The sequence below is a fragment of the Anoplophora glabripennis genome, unplaced genomic scaffold (assembly GCF_000390285.2).
Source record: "Anoplophora glabripennis isolate ALB-LARVAE unplaced genomic scaffold, Agla_2.0 scaffold792, whole genome shotgun sequence".
In the NCBI taxonomy this organism is placed as follows: Eukaryota; Metazoa; Arthropoda; class Insecta; order Coleoptera; family Cerambycidae; genus Anoplophora; species Anoplophora glabripennis.
In genome coordinates this window covers 173,362-197,991 of record NW_019416871.1, presented here as the reverse complement: position 1 = coordinate 197,991, position 24,630 = coordinate 173,362, and the positions used below count along the sequence as shown (strand labels likewise).

General features: G+C 31.6%; 1 protein-coding gene across 7 annotated transcripts in view; it reads right to left on the bottom strand.

The window, feature by feature from the left end:
* The window catches only part of LOC108914331 (tropomodulin), a 145,943-nt gene that overhangs the window by 20,596 nt on the left and 100,717 nt on the right, over nt 1–24,630 (bottom strand). For 6 of the 7 annotated variants that reach the window (XM_018720118.2, XM_018720119.1, XM_018720120.2 and 3 more), the window contains exons 2-4: nt 2,870–3,022; nt 2,554–2,721; nt 2,380–2,503 (exon numbers count right to left, since the gene is read on the bottom strand). In XM_018720118.2, the coding sequence (XP_018575634.1) occupies nt 2,380–2,503; nt 2,554–2,721; nt 2,870–3,022 (445 nt within the window). Of the gene's footprint in view, nt 1–2,379; nt 2,504–2,553; nt 2,722–2,869; nt 3,023–3,130; nt 3,256–24,630 lie in introns of those variants that run through there. The other variant, XM_018720122.1, reaches the window with a different exon arrangement.

Below are 24,630 nucleotides of genomic sequence, written 5' to 3'. Positions count from 1 at the left end.
ATGTGTACTTCCGATTTTCCTGGTACATGACTTTCCACATTCATAACCACAAATCAGTCAAATCTTGAACTAGTACCTCGAATAGAATTTGTTCGTTTGTGATCATGTTTTCGTAGAACACTCAAGCCAACTACACTTACGAGTAACAAATAAATTGCTCTGATTTTTTTAACTTCCAAAATATCAACGATGACAGAATAATCTTACCAAATTTAGAGATAAATCTTTGTGAATGACACAGACATAACGAATAAACTGTCAAATAAAGTTTGTACAATAATTCGATTCAATAAAACTTCGCATTAGTGTCCTCTCTAAGATTTGTCTGAAAGATTTTTCTTAACGATTTATCTGACGATTATTTAGTACAATTTATCGCTCCAATAAGTCTTTACGTGTATATTTAGCTATTAAGGACGCCAAACACGCTAATCTAATTATTTTTTGGATATTTCATAGAGGGCGCTAGTTACGCTACATTCCTATTACATTTTAAGTTCTAATTTTTTTAAGGTTAGATTTTGTACAATTCGGGTTCCAAAAAAAGGCTTTTAATTGAAATCTTACAATTTTGCGGTGCATAAAATAAGTGACTTATCTCGAAGTAGGTTTATATCAAAAACTTATTGATGGAAGTCTCATAAACAACGCATCTATTCTCAGTAATATTTTAATCTCTAATTTATATCAAAATTTTTCACATCATTAAAAAATTACTAAAATTTTGATATAAAGTTAATTACAGTTTAAAATATTACTAAGAATATAAGAAATTTTTCATATTTTTTATTCCAAAAATTAAAGTCTAATGTCGACTAAATCGATGTTGTGTATCCAAAAAAGTTACAATATCTAGTAAATGAGGCCCCAAATAAAAGTATTATAAGGGTTAAAAATTGGATTATGTGGCTTTTTGTGTAGTATAATATTTTGGGAGCGTGTGTGTGTTCTCAAAAAAAAATAAAAATTGGGTGTCCATGAATACTGCAACCCCCACTCCCCTCCGTTCGCGCTTTTATATTTTAAACCAAAATTACCAAAAAAAAAGTGTGCCAACTTAATATCAAAATATGTGCTAAATTTCAAATAAATATCTCTATAATCACCAGAGTTAACAGTAAAAGTCATTTTTTAAATTTTAATATTGCCACCCTGCATTTTGAAAATGAGGTCCGAAATTAAAAGTGACATAAGAAAAGTCACATTATTTTAGTCCAAAGAATATGTGGTTAGTGGGTTGACCTACCAATTTGTAACACCCTGTATAAGGATAGTTAAAAATGAACCCTTATTTAGAATTATTTCATAATTGTAATGAGGGCTGATTTATTAGCTTAAATGAATTCAATATTCCATTAAATTATGCATTTGAGTAATTTTTCAGAAATATGATATAAAGCATCTTTCTTGTTGTTGATAAACTAGATATTGTATCAATTATGTAAGCTTTCATGACCCTTAGATCTTAATTCTGAAAAAAATTATTTGGAATTATCCTTTTATAACTTATGCAGATAACAATTTTTATGGATATAAGTAATGAATAATAGATAAAACAAAATTTTTCAATCTCTAAAAGGGGATTGTTTTTATATATTTTCAAAAATACATTGTTTAATACTAAAGCCAATGGACATTAAAAAAAATAATAAATTTAATGTGATTGCTCCACTAAAAAATACAGGGTGTTAAAAAAAAGTGCTATTTCAAAATGTCTTCAGAAATGTCTAAAACAGTACATATTTTAGCATTTTATGTGTAATAAAAGTTGCTTATTGAATTTTTATGAATTTAAATTATTACATTATAACGACAAATGCAATTCTATTTTAAATAAGGTAACTTATTTTTAGATGACCAACTGCACATTTTTAAAAACATCTTGCATATGTATTTGCAAAATTGTCACTTTTGATAATCGTATTATTTTAAAATGATTCATTGTTTCTGAGTGAAAAGCAAAACATAATGGGGTTAAGTTTATGTTCAATAATGTGTTAGAATTTAAAACTTAAATATTTACTCATATTAAAGAATATGTGCATGTACATAATAGTAAACAACTTGTAAGTGATGATATCATAGAATCATAACAGAGCCTGATGGGTTGCCTATATATGACATTCTCTCTCAAGGATCTCAGAAAATGACATCATGTCTATTTAAGAATACAAAATAAGATTATGTTTAAAGTATAATTAAAATTAGATTAATAAATGTTTCATGCAATAAAACTGACTGAAATATGAAACATTCTCTGTTAAGGATTAGTTATAAATATTTTTAATACTAATAAAATACCTAATCTATTAAATTACATATTAAAACCAAATGAATCTGTATTTATTATATTATCTAAATTTGATAAAAATCACTTACCTGCTAAATCTATAATTTCTTCCTGCGTTGCTGAGGATAACGCTGTCTCATACTCATCACCTAAATCGACGGCAATTTGCTCTTCTGCTTCTTGTTCTTTCAGAGGGGGAGGTGGTGGAATCCACTATAATCAAATTTTTTTAGGGACAACCACAAAACTGTTAAATCACTTACTTTCTTCCCTCTTACTGTGCCAGGTACATAAGGCTTCGCTTCAGGTTTGTCAGGTGTTTCTAATGCTTCCTTATTTATATGTTCAATCAACTTCTTTCTATTTAACGGACCAGTAGGGCCTTTATCACATTCATAACTATTTCTTTGAGAGGGAGGTAAAAAATTGTCCTAAAATTCAAGGCCCGTATGATGTTTAGTTACTCTTTTACATAAAACAATTAAAAAATTTTAGCTGAAAATATTTAAAACAATAGCCACATTAATTAGCTACAACTTCTAAATCTACCAGCTCATAACCTAGATTTTCAGTACTTACATCAGGGTCAACTTCTTTAGCTAACGCACTAATTTCTTCTGCAGTTAATTTGTTTAACAGTTCATCTACATCAATATCATCATAAACACTGAGATCTTTTCCATATAATTTGGCTGGTGTTGTCATAGTTGTTGTTGTCGTCTTCGTGGACGTCTGAAAATATACAGAATTTGTAATAACCTAGTGGAAAAGGTGTAACCTCTGTTTACAAACTACTTATTGTTGCTTTTTATGGACGCTTTTATTGAACAAAAGACATACCTAAACCAATTCGTTGTTAAAAAATAGCAAATGGCAATTTTTCCACGCCCAAACTCACTGTTTGACCCTAATTTGGGAATTAAATAAATCGAAACTGACAGAACTCAGATGGATCAATACTACAATTACTACTACATGAATGGAATAAAAAGTAAATTTGTAGGCTAGACGACAGCTTAGCAAGAGATAGGCAATAAGCAGTACACAGATGCATTTATGTTAAAGTCTACATATAAGTTGATTAATATTAAGTGAACAAGACGAAGATAGAAAGTGTCTGTACTTTCTCGTTTGGCGTAAACTTTTTAGATCAAATCAAATAAGGTCATACACGTCTACAGAGGTAACGTACATAACGTAATTGTATATCTATGTAACGAGCAACGGTCGTTGTTTCAATTTTATGTAGGTATATTTTGCGGCAAATTTAATTTAGAAATTTTATGTTAATAAAAATAAAATATATCTCATAATTATACAGAGTGTGACAACAACTTTTTGTGACAAAACTTTCAATGCTGATTCCTCTCGTCAAATTAAGCATAAAAATAAAAGCAACGATTTTTTCTGACAACGATTCCTAAGAACTGATTCTACAATCCTTCAAAGTCTGGGTCTGAAAGAGTTTTTTTCGTAGTTCAACATCTGTATAATAACTTGATAAAAGGATAACTATTTACTAATGATTATTTTTTGCTAATAGCCATTAGCATATAAATTCTAATTCGAATTAATTTTTTATTTGAATGAATTATAGTCAGATAAATACATTCAAACTGCATAATTATGCACTTCCAAATTCCAAGAAATTACACTTAACTTTTTTAGTTTCTGGAGTTTTAACCATGAACAATACATTCTCAATGAAATAAAGAACCATAAGTCGTATTTGGATAAGATTCTCTGCCATGTCAAATCACTTTTTTGATAAAAAATTTACTTATAGCAGGTAGCTACTACGAGCAAACGGGGCTATGCTATAATAAGTTTGAAGTCTATACCTATACTTATCAGTCTATATCTTCAATGATTCTTGACCTTCTTGAATATAATTGATCAATAATTGTGTTTTGTGCGAATTGGACATTTTGTAGAAGAAGATCTAGTTTATCGATTTGACGTGAAAATTTTTCAGTTTTTATGCAAGGTGGCCAAAAAAAGTGATCGATTTAAATGGAACCCCCTGTATATTATTGCATTTTGGGAAAGAGCATTTATTTTTATGTTGAAAACATATAGCACTCTCCATACTTATGATTGACCGTTTCCGAGATATTTTGATTTTTAGGCAAAAATTGGCAGATACAGACTGTCAGCAAAGTTAATTTTTTTGTGCGAATTGGACATTTGGTAGAGGAAGATCTAATTTATAGGATTTGACATGACAATTTTCCAGTTCTTATACAAGGTGCACAAAAAAAAAGATCGAATATGAAGTCCAGAAAATGTGGAAAACTCGAAATTTTTAAATGGAAACCCCCAATATTTTTAACGTATTCGCATTCTGCACTATAATTGAGTTTAACTTTGTTAACGTTTCTCTATACCTAATCCCAGTCGTTTTCATTTTATTTACGAATAAACATTTGCCTTTTCTTAAAATGGTGTTTCCATTATTTTGTTTTACACATTTTAGGTTGGCCGTGACAGGTAAGTAACAATCAACATCCATATGACAACTGTCACAGGTTTATAATAATTGTCAAATTTATTTTAATAAATGTTTAAAATGTCTTCCTTCAACTTCTAAACATTTTTCACACCTTCGGATTAGTTCCTTGTGGGTCGCTGCTCTAATAGAATCCGGTAATATATGCGCAAATGCCTGCCTTACTCTATGAATACAATTTTCTTTTGTCTTTACTGGAGTACTGGATATACACTATTTTTTAGTCCTCCAAATAAAATGCTTATCTATAACGGTCAACCTAAAATGCGCGAAACGAATGGAAACACCATTTTAGAAAAAGGGAAATGTTTATTCGTAAAAATAAAATGAAAACGGCTGGGTTTACGTATAGGGAAACTTTAACAAAGTTACACTCAATTTTAGTGCAGAATACGAATACGTAAAAAAATTGGGGGTTTTCATTTAAAAATTTCGAGTTTTCCACATTTTCTGAACTTCATATTCGATCATTTTTTTTGGCCACCTTGTATAAAAACTGGAAAATTTTCATGTCAAATCCGATAAATTAGATCTTCCACTACCAAATGTCCAATTCGCACAAAAAAATAAACTGCTGACAGTCTGCATCTATCAATTTTTGCCTAAAAATCAAAATATCTCGGAAACGGCCAATCCTAAGTATGGAGAGTGCTATATGTTTTCAACTTAAAAATAAATGCTCTTTCCCAAAATGCAATAATGTACAGGGGGTTCCATTTAAAATAAGAAAGTTGGTATCGACTTTCGGTATAACCGGAAGCACGATGACCTTAAAAATATTTTAACTTGGTAGGCCCCAGTCCCCACGGCCCGTATCACACCTAAGTATTTCTTGAATTTAGTGATATACATATGTATCTAGATACACACTAAATATTTATATTGATATATTGATTGACCATATAGTTCAGTTACTCAGGGTTTTTACCTCCGAATGCTTTATAATTGAACCGATTGACGTGAAATTTTGACTGAATGTGGGGAATGCCTCAAGGAACAAAACTTATATAGTGCCGAAGTGTGCTTTTGCCCTGAGGGTGGTTCCCACCCCTTCTCGGGGGTGGAAATTTGTACGCCCAAAATAACCACAGGAATCGATAGAGGAGTCAATTTTAAGTAACAAATATTATATAAAGTTTTTTGGATAATCCAATACTTTCCGAATTGTCATTAAAAATGTTGATTTGTTACTGAAAAAGTGCTTGTTTTCGGACAGTTTTTTGCAAATAACTCTGAAACCATTGGATTTAACGAAAAAGTTGTAATGAACAAAAAGAAAGGTACCTAATAAAAAAACAAATCTAATGGCATTATTTTGTTTTTCTCTAATTGTAATATAAACCGAGTTATGGATTTTTAAACATTATTATGTTAGCTAAAAACTAAATTGGTACCAGTTATCGTTAAATAACGCCAAAACCATAAATATTAGGAAAAACACTATTTAAAGTACTTTGAAAAACCTTTAAAATGAGCTGTTTTAAAAGTCTTTAGAATCAAAATTAACGGAAATATGATCGAAATATCATGATGGTCTCATTTTTTTTTAGGAAAAAATTAATAAACAAATCAGTGCCTTTGGCGACAGAATTAAAATTAAATGCAATCCATTTACAGATTTCTTCATTTATGTTCTAAGAATATGTTGTGGGTCTTTGACTCACTTACAAAGCATGATTTCGAAAAAAAACTTAATTCTTGAAAATATTAATTTTTCAAATTTTTTTAAAAAATTCGATTTTTACGCTGTAACTTAAAAATTAAAGGTGTACGAAAAAATGCAAGAATAAAAAAAATTAGCTTTATTTTTGCTGAAGATTTTGCTTATATTTTTTATTTCTCTAAAATTAATATTAATCGAGATATCGCCATTTTAAGTTATCATATGAATGAAAGAACCACCCTTTTCAAGTTCTTTAAACCTTTCAAACTTAAAAATGAAGGGCTTAAAAAAGATCAACTCAACAGTTCACGTAGCCCTTACAATTCCGTGCAAAATGAGCCTTTGTGCGATTAAAAATCTTAAAAGTAAGAAAGTTATCGTCAAAAAAATAAACACGTGTATAGGTGATAACAAGAATTTTGAATCATTTAAATCTTTTTTGTATATATACGTATTTAGGATGAGTGTATATTCGAATAAACTAGTACTATATTATAATAGAAGAAAATGATTTCGTTTGTTGGAATGGTTTTATGAGAATGATAACTAGTTGTAAAGATAATTATGATGTATCCAAAATAAATTTTTTACCTTTCATCAATGGATCAGCAAGTGATTACAACACCTTGTATACAGCTTTGGTAAAAGCTAGTGAAATTGCTTTGAAAGAAGGTATGAAAACATGCATTATAAAATTTTATAAGAAGGGAATCAATATTTATTTAATACGAATGCACATTTAAAATGTTTCTACTCTTTCAATAATATTTTTTCATTTTATTTTCTGAAGAAGGGGTATTTTTCAAGGATTGAAAAGTTGCAATCGATAAAAAAGATTTTTTAATCAAGAAATCAATTTTAATTTGATAAAAATGCATGATTAAAACGTTTCAAGTTGAAAATTTTTTGTTATATTATTTTCATCCAAAGGCGTGGTTTTTAAAGGTTTTTCCGGGTTGAAAATTTGGGATACATTAAGTTTAATGTTAAATAGCACATGGAATTACTCATACTGCATAAATAAAAAAAGATTTGATTACATAAAATGCTTAAATTTGCATTTTTTTTTCTTTCCAATAAGGGGTGGTTTTCACCCCTTAAGAACAAAAAGCACACCTAGCGCATATATAAGTTTTGAAGTGTAAGATGAGCCTAATTCTAAATTTTGAGAAAAATTGATGCAGTTATAAAAAATTCGGAGGTATTACTATTTTTCCAGCTACAGTAACTGGGCTAATATTTCTATTATATGTATTATAATTTTAGGTATAAGATTTTAATTTAATTTACTTGTTAACATAATATGTACACTGTTGTGTTTTATTATGGACATTCTTATCCTATGTTGGCCTATATCAATAAAGTCATTATTATAATAATTGTACTCTTGCGCATATCCAATTAACTTTTTTATTTGAATTGCTTAGATAATAAATTTTACAAGAAATTATAAAACTTCAGGAACATAAGAAGAGTTATTTGATGACTAGGAAGTTTCTAAACAGTCAAAGAAATATAACTACTCCTCGGTAAGAAAGTCGAAATTTTCAATTGCCCATGCCTACATACTTATTTATCAGTGTAAAATGAAAAAGATGGAGTATTTCCGTTGAATAAATATTATTTGGGCCATTAAATTTGGGGATGCGCTTTAATTATTCCAACAGAACTTGCCAAATCTTACTTTAATCTGAAATCATTTTTAAGTACTTTGAAACTCACTGCATCTCATTCCGAATTTTTATTATTAAATAATTAAATTTACCTACTGTGTTAAGCGAATGGTCGGACTAGTTCGGTCAAACTTCTTTAGTCAAACAATTCACTGAACGGCCTTTAGTAATTGTATTAAAACCAGCCCAATATTTCCAATCAGCTGATTGGACTAACCAACGAAATATTTGTCCGCTGAACCACTTTGACCGGTCCGACCATTCGCTGAACACAGCCATAAATATCATTGAATATTAATTATTAATGTAACCTAGTTATTTAGTCTAATTCACAAACAGTACATAAAAACAGCATATAGTCTATTAATCTATTCATCTCAAAATCTTCAAGATGTTCCTCATAGCTCAGTTTTTATTTATAATATCAATATCAGCACGATTATTATCACCATAGTCAATTAGTCAATAGTTAATGTCTAACATTAATTATAATGTACAGAAACCAGAAATCTAATAAACAATAAGTTCGAATATCAAATAAGTATTCCATTAATTATAAAAATTATTTTATTAAGTAATAAAACAATAGAAGATCACAATTTCTCTCAGACTATAAAACATTTTAATAGGTACGTCTTATTTACATTGCATTATAAAATTTAATGCCCCAGTAACCATTATTGGTTTTAGAAAATTTTAGGTAATGTGTCTTTGTCTCTGGTAAAGTGATTGCGAATTTTATTTACTTATTTTCTACATTCTACATATTGTTCTTTACGTGCAATGTATATGTATAATAAAATATGTAAGTACATAAGTGTTGTGAGTTCAACGAGTACAAGGAATTTTTGTCTACAGTTATGTATTTCTATATAAACCGAATGCTTTTAAAACAGAAAGACAACGGCTTCAAATTAAAACATCGTAAGATAACAGAGGAAGTGTACAAATTTATGATAAGCATAATCAAAGTTAATAATGATATTTCATGAGTCGAACTAGGAAGAACATAATTTGATTAGTTTGTGTGACAACACCATGACAATTTAAAGTCTAAATGTTTATAGCAGGATCATCGTAGCAAATTGACTTTTTTTAACATTGACAAAGAAGTAAATTATTGATTTAAATTAACGACATGATACTGATTGAAATTTATACTGAGATTTACTTATGTCCTAAGGAATCATACATATCGTGGAAACGGAAAAATTCAGAGGCCACAAGGGTCAAACGATTTTTTTTCTCTTCATGGTTGAAACAGCCGTGAATCCCTCAAATACGCCTGTTACAGATTGAAATTTATACTGAGATTTACTTATGTCCTAAGGAATTATACATATCGTGGAAACGGAAAATTTCAGAGGCCACGAGGGTCAAACGATTTTTTTTCTCTTCAGGGTTGAAACAGCCGTGAATCCCGCAAATACGCCTGTTACAGATTGAAATTTATACTGAGATTTACTTATGTTCTAAGGAATCATACACATCGTGGAAACGGAAAAATTCAGAGCCCACGAGGGTCAAACGATTTTTTATCTCTTCAAACAGCCGTGAATCCCGCAAATACGCCTGTTACAGATTGAAAATTATACTGAGATTTACTTATGTCCTAAGGAATCATACATATCGTGGAAACGGAAAAATTCAGAGGCCACGAGGGTCAAACCATTTTTTTTTCTCTTCAGGGTTGAAATAGCCGTGAATCCCGCAAATACGCCCGTTACAGATTGAAATTTATAATGAGATTTACTTATGTTCTAAGGAATCATATATATCGTGGAAACGGAAAAATTCAGAGGCCACGAGGGTCAAACGATTTTTTTCTCTTTATGGTTGAAAAAGCCGTAGATATCGCAAAGTTACAGATTGAAATTTATAATGAGATTTACTTATGTTCTAAGGAATCATATATATCGTGGAAACGGAAAAATTCAGAGGCCACGAGGGTCAAACGATTTTTTTCTCTTTATGGTTGAAAAAGCCGTAGATATCGCAAATACGACTGCTACAGATTGAAATTTATACTGAGATTTACTTATGTCCTAAGGAATCATACATATCGTGGAAACTGAAAAATTCAGAGGCTACGAGGGTCAAACGATTTTTTCTCTTTATGGTTGAAAAAGCCGTAGATATCGCAAATACGACTGCTACAGATTGAAATTTATACTGAGATTTACTTATGTTCTAAGGAATCATACATATCGAAGAAACTGAAAAATTCAGAGGCTACGAGGGTCAAACGATTTCTTTTCGCTTCAGCGTTGAAATAGCCATGGATCTCGTAAATATCACTGCTACAGATTGAAATTTATACTGCGATTTACTTATGTCCTAAGGAATCGTACATATGGTAGAAACGGAAAAATTCAGAGGCTACGAGGGTCATCTCAGTATAAATTTCAATCTGTAGCAGTGATATTTGCGAGATTCACGGCTGTTTCAACCCTGAAGAGAAAAAAAATCGTTTTACCCTCGTGGCCTCTGAATTTTTCCGTTTCCACGATATGTATGATTGCTTAGGACATAAGTAAATCTCAGTATAAATTTCAATCTGTAGCAGTCTTATTTGCGACATCTACGGCTCTTTCAACCATAAAGAGAAAAAAATCGTTTGACCCTCGTAGCCTCTGAATTTTTTCGTTTCCACGATATGTATGATTCCTTAGGACATAAGTAAATTTTAGTATAAATTTCAATCTGTAGCAGTGATATTTGCGAGATCCATGGCTGTTTCAACCCTGAGGAGAAAAAAAATCGTTTGATCCTCGTAGCCTCTGAATTTTTCCGTTTCTACGATATTTATGATTCCTTAGGACATAAGTAAATCTCAGTATAAATTTCAATCTGTAGCAGTGATGTTTGCGAGGTCCACGGCTGTTTTAACCCTGAAGATTAAAAAAATCGTTTGATCCTCGTAGCCTTTGAATTTCTCCATTTCTACGATATGTACGACTCCTTAGGGCATAAGTAAATCGCAGTATAAATTTCAATCTGTAGCAGTGATATTTGCGAGATCCACGGCTGTTTCAACCCTGAAGAGAAAAAAAATCGTTTGACCCTCGTAGCCTCTGTATTTTTCCGTTTCTCCGATATATATGATTCCTTAGGACATAAGTAAATCTCAGTATAAATTTCAATCTGTAGCAGTCATATTTGCAAGATCCACCGCTGTTTCAACCCTGAAGAGAAAAAAAAAATCGTTTGACCCTCGTAGCCTCTGAATATTTCCGTTTCTATGATATGTACGATTCCTTAGGACATAAGTAAATCGCAGTATAAATTTCAATCTGTAGCAGTGATATTTGCGAGATCCACGGCTATTTCAACCCTGAAGAGAAAAAAAATCGTTTGACCCTCGTAGCCTCTGAATTTTTCCGTTTCCACAATATGTACGATTCCTTAGGACATAAGTAAATCGCAACATAAATTTCAATCTATAGCAGTCGTATTTGCGAGATCGACCGCTGTTTCAACCCTGAAGAGAAAAAAAATTGATTTGACCCTCGTAGCCTCTCAATTTTTCCGTTTCTATGATATGTACGATTCCTTAGGATATAAGTAAATCGCAGTATAAATTTCAATCTGTAGCAGTGATATTTGCGAGATCCACGGCTATTTCAACCCTGAAGAGAAAAAAAATTGTTTGACCCTCGTAGCCTCTGAATTTTTCCGTTTCCACAATATGTACGATTCCTTAGGACATAAGTAAATCGCAACATAAATTTCAATCTATAGCAGTCGTATTTGCGAGATCGACCGCTGTTTCAACCCTGAAGAGAAAAAAAATTGATTTGACCCTCGTAGCCTCTCAATTTTTCCGTTTCTATGATATGTACGATTCCTTAGGATATAAGTAAATCGCAGTATAAATTTCAATCTGTAGCAGTGATATTTGCGAGATCCACGGCTATTTCAACCCTGAAGAGAAAAAAAATTGTTTGACCCTCGTAGCCTCTGAATTTTTCCGTTTCCTCGATATGTATGATTCCTTAGGACATAAGTAAATCTCAGTATAAATTTCAATCTGTAGCAGTCGTATTTGCGATATCTACGGCTTTTTCAACCATAAAGAGAAATAAAATCGTTTGACCCTCGTGGCCTCTGAATTTTTCCGTTTCCACGATATGTATGATTCCTTAGAACATAAGTAAATCTCAGTATAAATTTCAATCTGTAACAGGCGTATTTGCGGGATCTACGTTTTTTTTTCGATCCTGAAGAGTAATAGAATCGTTTGACCCTCGTAAATCCAAAATATTTCAGTTTCCACAATATGTACCTATAAATCCTTAGGGTGTAAATAAATCTCAATTTGAATCTGTAACTTTTGTAAAATCTTTTTTTGTGAAATGATGTGATAGGTTAAAAAGTAATAACCTTTAACAATTTACTTTGTTTTATTTTTATAACATATACTAAATTTAACTTGTGAAGACTTAAAGAAGCAAAATAATATTAAAAATTTTAGGTCCTTTTCAATAATGAACTGGTCCGCTGTAAAAATTCGTTTCGCGAATCTGATTCCGTGTCTGTCTTCAGCCACATCATTTCTGATGCAGCCAAAATAGTTTACTTCATCAGTAGATGTAGTTCATACGGATACAATGAGGTTTCAAAATCAAGTATTAATGAGAATAGATCCTTATTGTATGAAACAGTTGATGTTATATGATGATAAATTAGAAACATATAAGGAATATGACAAAACGAAAAGAATTAGACTGATTTTACTTTAATCAAATATTGATAAAGAAATAAAAAATTAACACTTAATCACGATTTCGCATCCAATTATTTATTAAGAATTCGGTACGATCATACCACATTCAATGTCGCCAAAAGTCACAAACGATAAACATTGGTTTCTATAATCGTCAAACCAACCTAATAAATACAAAAATATCACTACAGATAATTTCTTAGGAGCGAAGTTCGTGGAAATCAATCCTTTGTAGTGTCTTGTTCTCATAAAACGGCTTGTACGCAACGAAACGTCTGCTATATTGTACCCTGCGGGAAAACCTATAGATACCATATTTGGGAAATATAAATATCGCATAAAAACTTCTTTGGTATATACATAATGGAATTATTACCCTAATGACTAGGCGATACAAAATAATTAATATTGGTTATATTTTCCACCCAATTTATTTCAACCCTGTTTACTTCCGTCTCTTCACACTATTTTTTATTAACTGAAAATATATCTATGTAATTTATGATTTTCAAAAAGTCTAAATTTACGAAACAAATGAATAGATAATAGTTTTCATTTTACATAAAATAAGTATTAAATTTTAATTTAGAAAATGTCTTTATGAAGCTTAAATCATAGCAGCTATTTCGCTATACTTTTTTAAGCTTTCTTCCGTGGCAGTTGTCAATGGCTGAACAATTTCTCGACTGGTTATCCTGTCGTCGATTTAAGCTTCTGATGTTTCTATGGAAATATCGCTATCGTCTGAAATCTGAAAATGGAAATCAGGTTCTTTGGTGGTTTTTATATCTGCTGCCAACACTGGTTCCTGGTGTTCCAGTGCATGACTTGCAGCCATTGGTTTTTGCGGATAAGTCATTTCCCAATTCCAGGTAGTTCTAACCCCTGGTTTCGTCTGAAATTCTTTTACATTTCTACTGACAATTTGTGCTTATTTGACCTCATATGAACGTATCTTCCCGTTTGTCCAATGTATATTTTTCCGCATATACTTACATGGAATACTGTATACACCGGCCACTGAGCTAGTCTTGGGAAAGGCTGCCCTATGTTCCTTGAGATGTTATAGATGATATTAATATTGTTTCCTTGAGATGAAGCCTGTCTTGTCCGTGCATCCTTATATACCTATATCAGATACGGTATTTTCTTTTTCTTCATATTAAATGTCATTCTAATGGTTCAGTCGATATTCCTGTTCATATATCAATTTTCTCTAAGAAGAGATCATAAGTGTGAGGTTTTGATAATACCTTGTATTTGAGCTGAATAGTGATGAGACTAAGTGTTTAGGTATCTATCGTCTGTTTTACACCTTGACAAAGACATCCAGGAATACCATTTTGTTTCTCCTCCATAGTGAAGCTGACATCTGTATGTATTCCTCTGATGTGATTCATACATTCTTCTATGGTGTTATATCCATTGGACCAGATAATAAATGTATCATCCACCTTGACAAAGACATCCAGGAATACCATTTTGTTTCACCTCCATAGTGAAGCTGACATCTGTATGTATTCCTCTGATGTGATTCATAAATTCTTCTATGGTGTTATATCCATTGGACCAGATAATAAATGTATCATCCACCTTGACAAAGACATCCAGGAATACCATTTTGTTTCACCTCCATAGTGAAGCTGACATCTGTATGTATTCCTCTGATGTGATTCATAAATTCTTCTATGGTGTTATATCGATTGGACCAGATAATAAATGTATCATCCACATTTATGATCCAACACTTTAGCGTTGTTTGGCTTCAGGCCTTTCCTCTCGAACGTTTACAGGACAGGGAAAATAGGTGCTACTTCAGCTTCTTCGTGAAACTAATCTCTAATGGAGAAGAAGGTCTATCTGATACACACTCTTATATTATTAACTCTTTTAAATCACAGAAATTCCCATTCGATGTAACAATCACCTTTTCACATATTACCATAAAATGAAATAATGTGGCAACAAAGTAGACCCGTAATTTTTATTTTTGTGTACAATCGATATTTAACTGACAATTTATTTGCCCCTTCTGTTAATACGACTACAAAAAATATTTTACCACTGCTCTCATTTTATTTACTAAAAATGTGAGAGCTAATAACAGAATATACATTTAAAAAAAAGAACTAGAAACATTTTTAAGGTAAGCATTGCATTGTAGTGTAAAATTTTGAACATACATTGAACATCGCTAAACCTCTTCTAGAATTTAGTGTTTACTTGGAACGTAGACATAACAATCTATGCATATCAATATTTTTGCTCATCGTCGTATAGTATAGTTTCTTTTAACTGTATGTGTGTTTCTAGATATCTCTTAATTCGTTAAATTTTCTTAGCTGGACCTCGAAATCAGCTGGATTAAAGCATTGAGCGAGCTATTTTATGAAGCAAAGTGAATATTTTGACAAATTTATGATCCAAGGTCACTACGTGGCGCGCGGGGCGCCCAGCGTCGCGAGGTGCGTAGTCTGGGGGTCCGGGGGCCGGAACAACATCTCTGGCATCCCTCCAACGCGCTATACTTGGAGATTCGCTCGCAAATGATTATTTATAGTGCACGCTGAGCGGCCACTGGCCTTCCCAATTCAAAATGGCGACGCCCGTGACCTACAGTTTCATTCACTGCGTTGATATATCTTCGTACAGGTAAAGGTGAGCGACTCCTGCGACGCTGCAGACGACGGACGGCTGCTCCCGTATGGTCAGCGTCGTTCTAGTTCAAAGACGATTTCTGTAAAATCGTAAAGAACAGCTAGATGGGAATCGTCTGGTTTGCTTGGCAACTGTAGATCCCGTGAGTACAGGGTGGAATGCACAGCGAAGTTTTGTTATTTGTGTGCCACATTACCAACATGAATAGACACTATTCTCATAAACACGTACCTATATTATTTTTTCGTATATCCATTTGAAACCATGTAAATATTAAATATTATTTAGTCAACTACAAGAGAATTGAGAACAAAAAAGTAATACCTCAGCTTAATAGATTTTTTGATGGATTTATTAGATCTTAAATGGAAAATGTAACGCAACTTATTATTGTTAGATGAAAATCTGTAGTAAAACTTGTTCTTGTAGATAAAAGTCATCGAATCTAGTTTTTTTTTTTTCTAAAGGTAGATAGGTAAGTATATAGTCTGTATTATACTGTATTATTTCTTTAATATTACAGAAAACTTTAAGAAGCGATCAAAAACGTCTGTTATCGATGTTTCATAGAACATAGCAATTTAGGATTTTAGGTACTTTATATTTTCAAATACTTTCCTACAACGATTTGATATTTTAATTATCTGCAACTCTCGAAAAAGTTTGAAAATTGCAACTTTTAATGGTATTTCATTGCATCCTTTTACAGAATCGAAAAAAATGAAGTAAATTTCTTTTTTTTTTGCAGTTTATTCAAAAAGTACTATACATATACATTTACAAAATATATTGAACACAGCAACTTTATTTCATTCCAAGATCCTGTGATACATTGATTGGTGAACATATTCAAAAACACCAGGTGTTTCAATGTATTTCTGGAGTTAGTCGAATTGTCTCACTAGACGTTATAACGAGATTCTGTAATTTCTTAAAATTTTCAATTGAAGTCGTGTAATCCAACTGTTTCAAATATTTCCGGAAAAAGAAATCGAGAAGGTGGATCAACATTATGCATCTTCTCTACCTGTCCAATAATTTAGATATGCAATATTCAAATACTGCCGGACACGCAAACTGAAATAACTAAAGCAACATCGTGCATAAACCAGCATATATTGTCAATAAAAGAGGAATTTCTTCGAGAAGTCCTGAATTCTGCGATAAATTTCTCCAGTCAACTTGCCTGAAAGAAAGACTAGACCAATCAGAAAGTCTCCGACTGCACATTGAGGAAAAACTGATGTGGACTAGTTGTGGCATACTTAGAGAAGTTAGCCTCATCCATAAAAAATATTTGTGCAAAAATCGAGGATTGTGCTCTATTTTTTGCATCCAATGGCACAGACCAATCTGCTTGGAAAATTTGGAAAATCATCAAGTAAATGTGCTGTACACGCTGGATATGACAGGCGCCAAAAATAATGTTTAGGAACCCTACAAACTATTGAGTAGCTAATATTTAATAGGCGAGCAATCTTCGTAGTATACAAGTAAGTACTACAATCTTCGAATTCGTTTAACAGATGATCTTCCATTTAGGAAGTGACTATTTGAGGGTGCCTATTTTCAGTCACGTTGATATAAACGACTAAACATCGTACGATGCGGCATAACGCAATCTGGTTAACGTTCTTCATAAAGACGCCGGACAGCTAATGCGTTGCTGTTAGCAAGACCATAAATGAAATGCATATAGCACATTCCACTATTGGTATCATCTTAAACACCATAAATTATACACCACTGTATTAAATGACTTGAAGATGCACATGACAACGACTGACAGTAATGTATTATGTTCGCAAATCCTTGATAAACAATTATTTAGAAAAAGAAAAGAAAGTGGTAAAATAGTAAGTAACAGACTACTAAAATTTTGTTGAAAAACATGAGAAAGAAATAAGAAACAGAAAAATTTTTAAGAGAGCAAAATTTTAAAAGGGCATTTTTTTAAATGCAAATTTTAAACTGCGTTGAAAGATGCAATGAAATACTCATTGAGTTGTAATTTTCAACCCCTTTGGAGGGTCGCAGAAGTTAAAAAATCGAGATAGGAAAACCTTTTATATGTAACATCTTAAAACGCATTGTTTTATGTTTCTCCAATTATAGAAATAAAATAACAACTGAAAAACTCTTTAAAGGGATGTACCTCCACTAGAAGACGTTTTTGCTTTTGGCAAGGAATCAACTGAAAAACTCTTTAAAGGGATGTACCTCCAATAGAAGACGTTTTTACCTTTGGCAGGGAATCATTCCTTAAAGAACAAGTCTTCCAACAAGGGGTCTATTCTATTACTGTGAATACGACTTACCTAACATGACTGTGTTTTCTCAAATTCACATACTACTGTTTTTCTTCGAAATCACTCAGAAATTGCTACTATTGACTATTTGCGTTTTTATTTATCCTGGTGAAAAATGGTGTTAGAATTTCTAAATATACATATTTTATAAAGAAAATTATATAGGACCATAGATATCAGTGGCGGCTCGTTAGAGGAGGCTGGGCACTGCAATTTTTGATAGTATTGCAAAAGTTTTTTTTATTTTACATCATATAATTAATATTATTTACTAAGGGAGATCTCGAATACGTAAATATGCGATTTTTAAATGGTCACTATTTCTCGCGCCCTCCGAATTCGTATTATAGTCGCTGGCAGCTAACTTTCTCAAGCCTCCAGCCTTTTACCACAGTTCTATATGATGCGTGACCTTGAAATTATGTCACGATCACGGAGGCTTATTGCCACGTTCCATCTTGTTTTAACAAGCGAATCTTTCAATACAGCTCTTCTTCTCTACCACCTCGGCAATAGCATAAGTGATAGCAGTTGCATTTTGAAAACATTGGTTGTCTGTGATTTTGTGCGTTTCTATTTTTAACTGGTGTTTATGTGAAGTTTTTCTTAAGAATTTTTATGAGACGATCATAATTAATTAGTAAAACAGTCATTTACATTTTACTCTGATACGTACTTTACTTTATTAAAATAAAATGAGTGTGGAAAACGAACATAACCTCAATAACTTTTTTAGTTGCATGGACATTGTGGATTATTTATTATTAAAAGGATTTAGTACTCTCAGTTATGATGAAAAGCTCATAATTAAACAGAAATCCGGCTTTAGTTGAGTGCAAAAAACGACTGGTTAACTGCATCAACTATTAGAAATATATTACACTGCTGGCAATGTTTATTTTTTATAAATGATAATTTATCGGTTTGGGGCAGGGTTTTAACAATTTAAAAAATTTAACGAAAGGCCTCGAAAGACACGAAAAATCGCAAGAACATATTTCATCGCGTATTAAATTTTAAATGTTCGGTAAACAGAATATTGTAAACGCTTTAGATTCTGTTCACAAAAGAAAATACATTATAATGAGAAGAATGTGAAAATAGAGATATTTTAAAAAATAGACTAATCAATTTTTATCTTCTAAAGAAATTTCTTTTTGCTGACATGATGAAAAAGTGGATTCTGCTAATCGAGGGAAAGTTAATAAATTTATTAAAAACATACGATTCAAGATTCAAAATTGCAGAATTTCTTAGATAATGCCACTGGTTTTTTTTTTCGGAAACCTCTAAAACCGAGTCTAAAACTATTCAAAACGATTTAATTGAGAGTATTAGTTCAACTATCAAAAGTAAGATATATGACTAATTAAGCAATTGCGAATTTTTTTCCTGGCAAGTTGATGAAACCACAGATGTTACCTGTAAGTCTCAATTGTCTGTAATTTTTAGATACATAGTACATGGAGAAGTTGTTGAAAGATTTGTTGGATTTTTTGACATAACAAATGGAAGAGATGAAAATAGTTTGTTTAAATTATTAATTAATGAATTTGGGAAATTTGACTTCAAAAATTAATTGCAAGTGAGATTTTTTTCAAATCTTTCTGAATTTTCGTAATTTTTTCCAAATCTACTAAAAGATCTAACGTATTAAATAAAATAATACAATACAGGATTCCAAGTAATGCTCCCACTTTCTTCTAAAGCTGATTTTACGGTTAAAACTTATAGAAAGAAACTTATTAAGTTTTTGAATTCATATCGGATAGTGAGGATTTTTTAAATGATCAACAAACTCTAGGATCCGCTTATGGATTAAAACAATTGTTGTTGGACAAAAATTTAATTTTTTTCTTGAAAACGTTTACAATGATTTTTGAACAAAACGATGTTGTATTCCAAATTTTGCAGAATAAATTATCTGACGTAACATTTTCACTTTTATCAAAATTAAACTTAATTCCGTAATAATTAGATACATTTCAACACGTTGTATGCAATTTCCTTAGAAGACGTTGACGAAACCTTTAATGATAACCCGCCCTCGAAGAAAAGAAAGACAAGTTTAAAGTTTGATTCATTTCAAACCTCCTCTGCCAAAGATACCACGAGCCGCCACTGATAGATATAGACACAGTTATAAAACAGGTATTTGAGAAATATTTATATTCGATTCCATTTGTTTAAGTTCGGAGCACTTAAAGAGTAAAACAATAGGAAAACATCATAAGCAGTTCCCAGACAATTGGAAAATTAAAAATATTTCTTAGGCTCAGTCCCTTCACACTTTTCTGTTTTTCAACATCTACAATAAAGTTTCTTTAAATGTTTAGTTTCACTGCTGCGAAGGATGAATGCATTCAACGCATGGCATGCGACACTACACCACAAGTAACCATTGCATTTGACACCGCAGCATATTTTCGAGAAATGCTGATGGCATAATTACTTATTTTCAGAAATCGATAAAGCGATTTATGATTATTATTCAGTACAGTAAAACCAATTTTTACGAAAATTTTGCCAAAAATATTGCTTCAGAATTTCAACTTCGTTGAATTGGATTGGTCCCAGCATTAAAATAAAAAAAATGTTGGTCAATATTTGCCTCCAAATAAAACGCAGTTAAAAAATCTTACTGATACAATCTCAACTTTTCTGAACAAAAGAAAAACGTGTATAACGCATTTAAAAAAAAACTCCTTTGTTTACCGCAGCGGTAAAAATAGAGCGCTAGGATGTTCAAAGATTAAATTCGACCATTAATGAACTAAATATAGTTTACAGGTCTCCTTGAGTATTTACGGAATGCTTTACAAAAATCCTGAGTTTTAATGTAAACTGTTACCAAAGCAAGTTAAATATGAGTCGTACTGTGTATCCGTTAAAATAGAGAGCACTTGAAATGTTTACAAATAGCAGCACCTTGCGTCTAGCTATCTTAAAGAGTAATTATTTCCTTGGCAAAGCCTTTTGAGAACGGTACTTTCACTTAACACACTGCAAACGCAAGAATACGGTAACTTCTAATAATATATACACGTGATTTTGAATACAAAACAGATTTCAATAGAACACATGCTTGTCGTTCCTAGCTGAGTAGTAAATTAAATGCTTTGATTATTGTTTAATGCAAGGTACATTAACCTCTTGCATGATTGTTTAACTTACTTCATCCATGCATGAGAGTAAAATTGTACATCTTTGATGAGCTGATTTTAAATTATGCCTTTCCTATAACATACTTAGATTTTTGTGATTTATGTATTTATTTGTAATACAATTAATATATGAGTGAAAAATTGAAAGTATCCATGTTACTAACACAGACTGATAAAAAAAATTATAAATAATCAATATATCAAACCACTTGTCTTATAGTAGATATATTTATTTAGATAGGTATACAAAGTGAGGCAATCAAATAAGAAATAACCACTTAAAAAATTGCTAAATTGAAATTTGCATGATATATTGGCTATAGCTTTGTGTGCGCTTCTAAAAATATTTACAAGACACGTGATCAGTACTTTTATTTGGAATAGTAATTTTATTTCCTTCACGTTGGTAATTAAATTTCAATAAAATTAAAACCATAAGATCAAGATTACACTAAAACACCACATTCTGTTTCACATTCTCGTATTTCAACATTCTGATACAATTATTCAGGAGATTTTATTCAACCAATCAGCGATCGCATTATCTTGATCGTAGACGTAATGGTTTGTCATTGTTCATTGTAAGCGAATCATTAATATTGGTGACGTTAAGATTTAGGGATTTTTAATTGACAGTACCAGCCATGCTGTGTTTGTTGTCTAAGCTCGGCGGCTTTTATAAGCGTATAATATTATTTTTACAATAAAAACAGTGAAAATCTATATTTTCATACTTTAATTTGGTATTAATAGTAGCATCATTTACTGTTATAAACCGACATAAATAAAAAACTAAACCTTCACACATCCGAAAAGTTCCCTTTGTGTATTTGTACAAAAATAGTTGAAATTCTTATAATATAACCCTATAATCCACAACCCCTAACCCCATAACCATGTTACCTATAAACCCATGACCCCATAACCACGTTACGTAATAGTTCGATTGTTTGATGCAAAGAACATAGTCTGTATCATTATTGGCTCCCAGTTTCATCAATTCCATTAGATTCTCCGTCAATTTAAAAAATCATGTCTTTATTAAATAAAGCTTCATTTGGCATGATATTTTTTAAATTAACAGAGAATCTACTGGAGATGATGAATCTGGGAGCCAATAACGATATAAACTATATTCCTTGCATCAAAAAATCGAACTACTGCGTAACGTCGTTATGGGGTTACGGCGTTAAGGGGTTGGGGGATTATAGGGTTAAACATATTTTTTTATATAGCCACGATGAGAGATCAAGTTTAACTACTGAGTAACGTAGTTATTGGAGTTATCGGTTTTGGTGTTATGGGATTATACCTGACTTGATGGGGTTAAATGGATCACGGATTCAGATTCAGTGACACCAAAAACATATAGTAGACATTATCTCATCTTCAGACTCGAAAACAGTTTTTGTGGCTGGTGTTATTTAACCTATTGTAGATAACGAAATCTATGGAAAAATATACCGAGAAAACTTTCCGATGAAACAAATGAACGTAACATGTGAATAAACATGTTGACATTTGAACATACAGTTTTCTAAGTTTTTGTATAAAATTATAGTAATAAGTCAAAAGGTGCCCATCCATAAGAGCAGTTCGTACACAGTTACAAACTCTGCTCCCAATCAGATCAAAACAAAGATAAATTACGCTAACATTACACGAGCTGCCCACGATCTTGACGTAAACATTTTCCAAATAGACCGTTGGCTGATCGTAAACTGTTCACGAGCATACAAAAATTCGTTGTTGTATAGACGTCAACGTGGAACTGCTCCCGACCTGTTTGTGTGAGCTGATCACCAGTAGAGTAGGGTTTGTCACTGCTTACGAACTGTTTGGTGATATGTTTGCCGGAGATTACGCACATTGGAACATATATTACCTACATATGAATAAGAAGTACCAACATTTGGCATTATATTTAAGAAGGTTTTAATACAATAATTGATTTATTTAAACATTCTCTATTTACTTTTCCTTGCAAGATTTTGTAGTAGGCAATAAGTAAGATTGTTTATTACTTACATATTTTTACACCTGTTGTGCAGTTATGGATATATATACAAAAAATTCCCGAAACCAAAATGTTTCCAAGCATGTCTAATATCTAATGAAATAACTGCTAGACTTCAACAATATTGAAAAGTATAAGGACCCCCCAAAGTGTTTCAAATATTGGATATTATATGTTTGATAAATATTTCAGCAAAGTCTTCTATTTTACTTAAGAATCTATCAAATTAGTAGTCGCATACATTTCCATTTTGTGTAATGGTTACTCTACCTACTTATTTTTTTGATATTCAATCTTATAGCAGAATTACTCTTTGCTTCTGTCACATTAAACAGATAAACTTTGATTTATTTATTCCACTTTAATTTTATATACTGTAAAAAATCTATGATACGATCGTGATAAATACGCTGCAATGTAGGTGGTCAAAATTAGAAATTTAACAAGAACTTTACTAAGTTTTCTGGTCTAATTATACATGAACACAAAACTGCTAAACCACGCAGTTTGTTTTCAAACGTATGCAAATTCTTTTGATTTCTGAAACAGGTTGTTTCTATTTTTATCATCGATAAATCACTAGGGCAGACTATATTGTCATTCATTGGAGTAATAGAGACTTGGGTTTTTCTGATAACAATTATGAGAATTTACAGAAAAGCAAAAGAATGACAATAATTTATATGAAGGAAAACAAATAATTATTGTTCAATGGGAATGTGGGAATTTTGAGATATATGAAATAATGGGAATCGCTATTTTCAACCGTGTAAACAATGTATGAGAATAGTTCAAGTACAAATACAGTTTATTAATATCATACTCAGGATTGTGCACTGGTTGGTTTCATATACAAAGTCATATTGCAAAGTTACAGAAAGAAACTGCTGAATTTTTCGTTCGCATCTCATATTTAGAAGTGCAACTACCATAAACAGTTTGTTTATTAAAAAAAAACACTTTGGTGTCAGTTTCTATTTTTCTCAAAGTAAAAATAATGTATACAGCAGCTGTCATTCATTAGCGACTTCCGTTGTCTGTCAAAATTAACATTCTTAAGAGTTATTAGGTGGATGTATGCGAAATTATTTATTTAAAACTAACAAATTACATAAGTTAATATTTATAATCGAAGGCTAACGTTACAGATAACTTCACGCTTCTAAATCTAATGAAAATCAACAGCTTAGAAAATAAATTAAGTCAATAATTCTAAAGAACGGTTTCGTAATAATAATAGAGAACGACATTCAGTTGTCACTAAATTTATGTTGTTTGTATTGTCTCGACAAGTTGTCGATCGGCAGTACCTGGCTGAGATGTTAAATTGTTGTCATCATAAGCGCCCCACGGTGGGCTTGAACATGACTTAAATGCGAAGTTTTAGCACCACCGATTTTCTTTCGGCATTCGATTCCTGGAGTCATAAGAAGGCCAGAAAAAAAAATCCACCGTAATCCTTACAGCCGTTTTCGAAAAAAACCCTTTTTCAATGAAGAAAAATTCACTGTTCGAGATATCGCGATTTTTCTACCTTTCGCTCACTTTTAGTTGCCAAACTTCCCCAATTTGGCAAAAATGACGTTTTCCTGAAAGTTTTACACTAGCACACAAACATTTA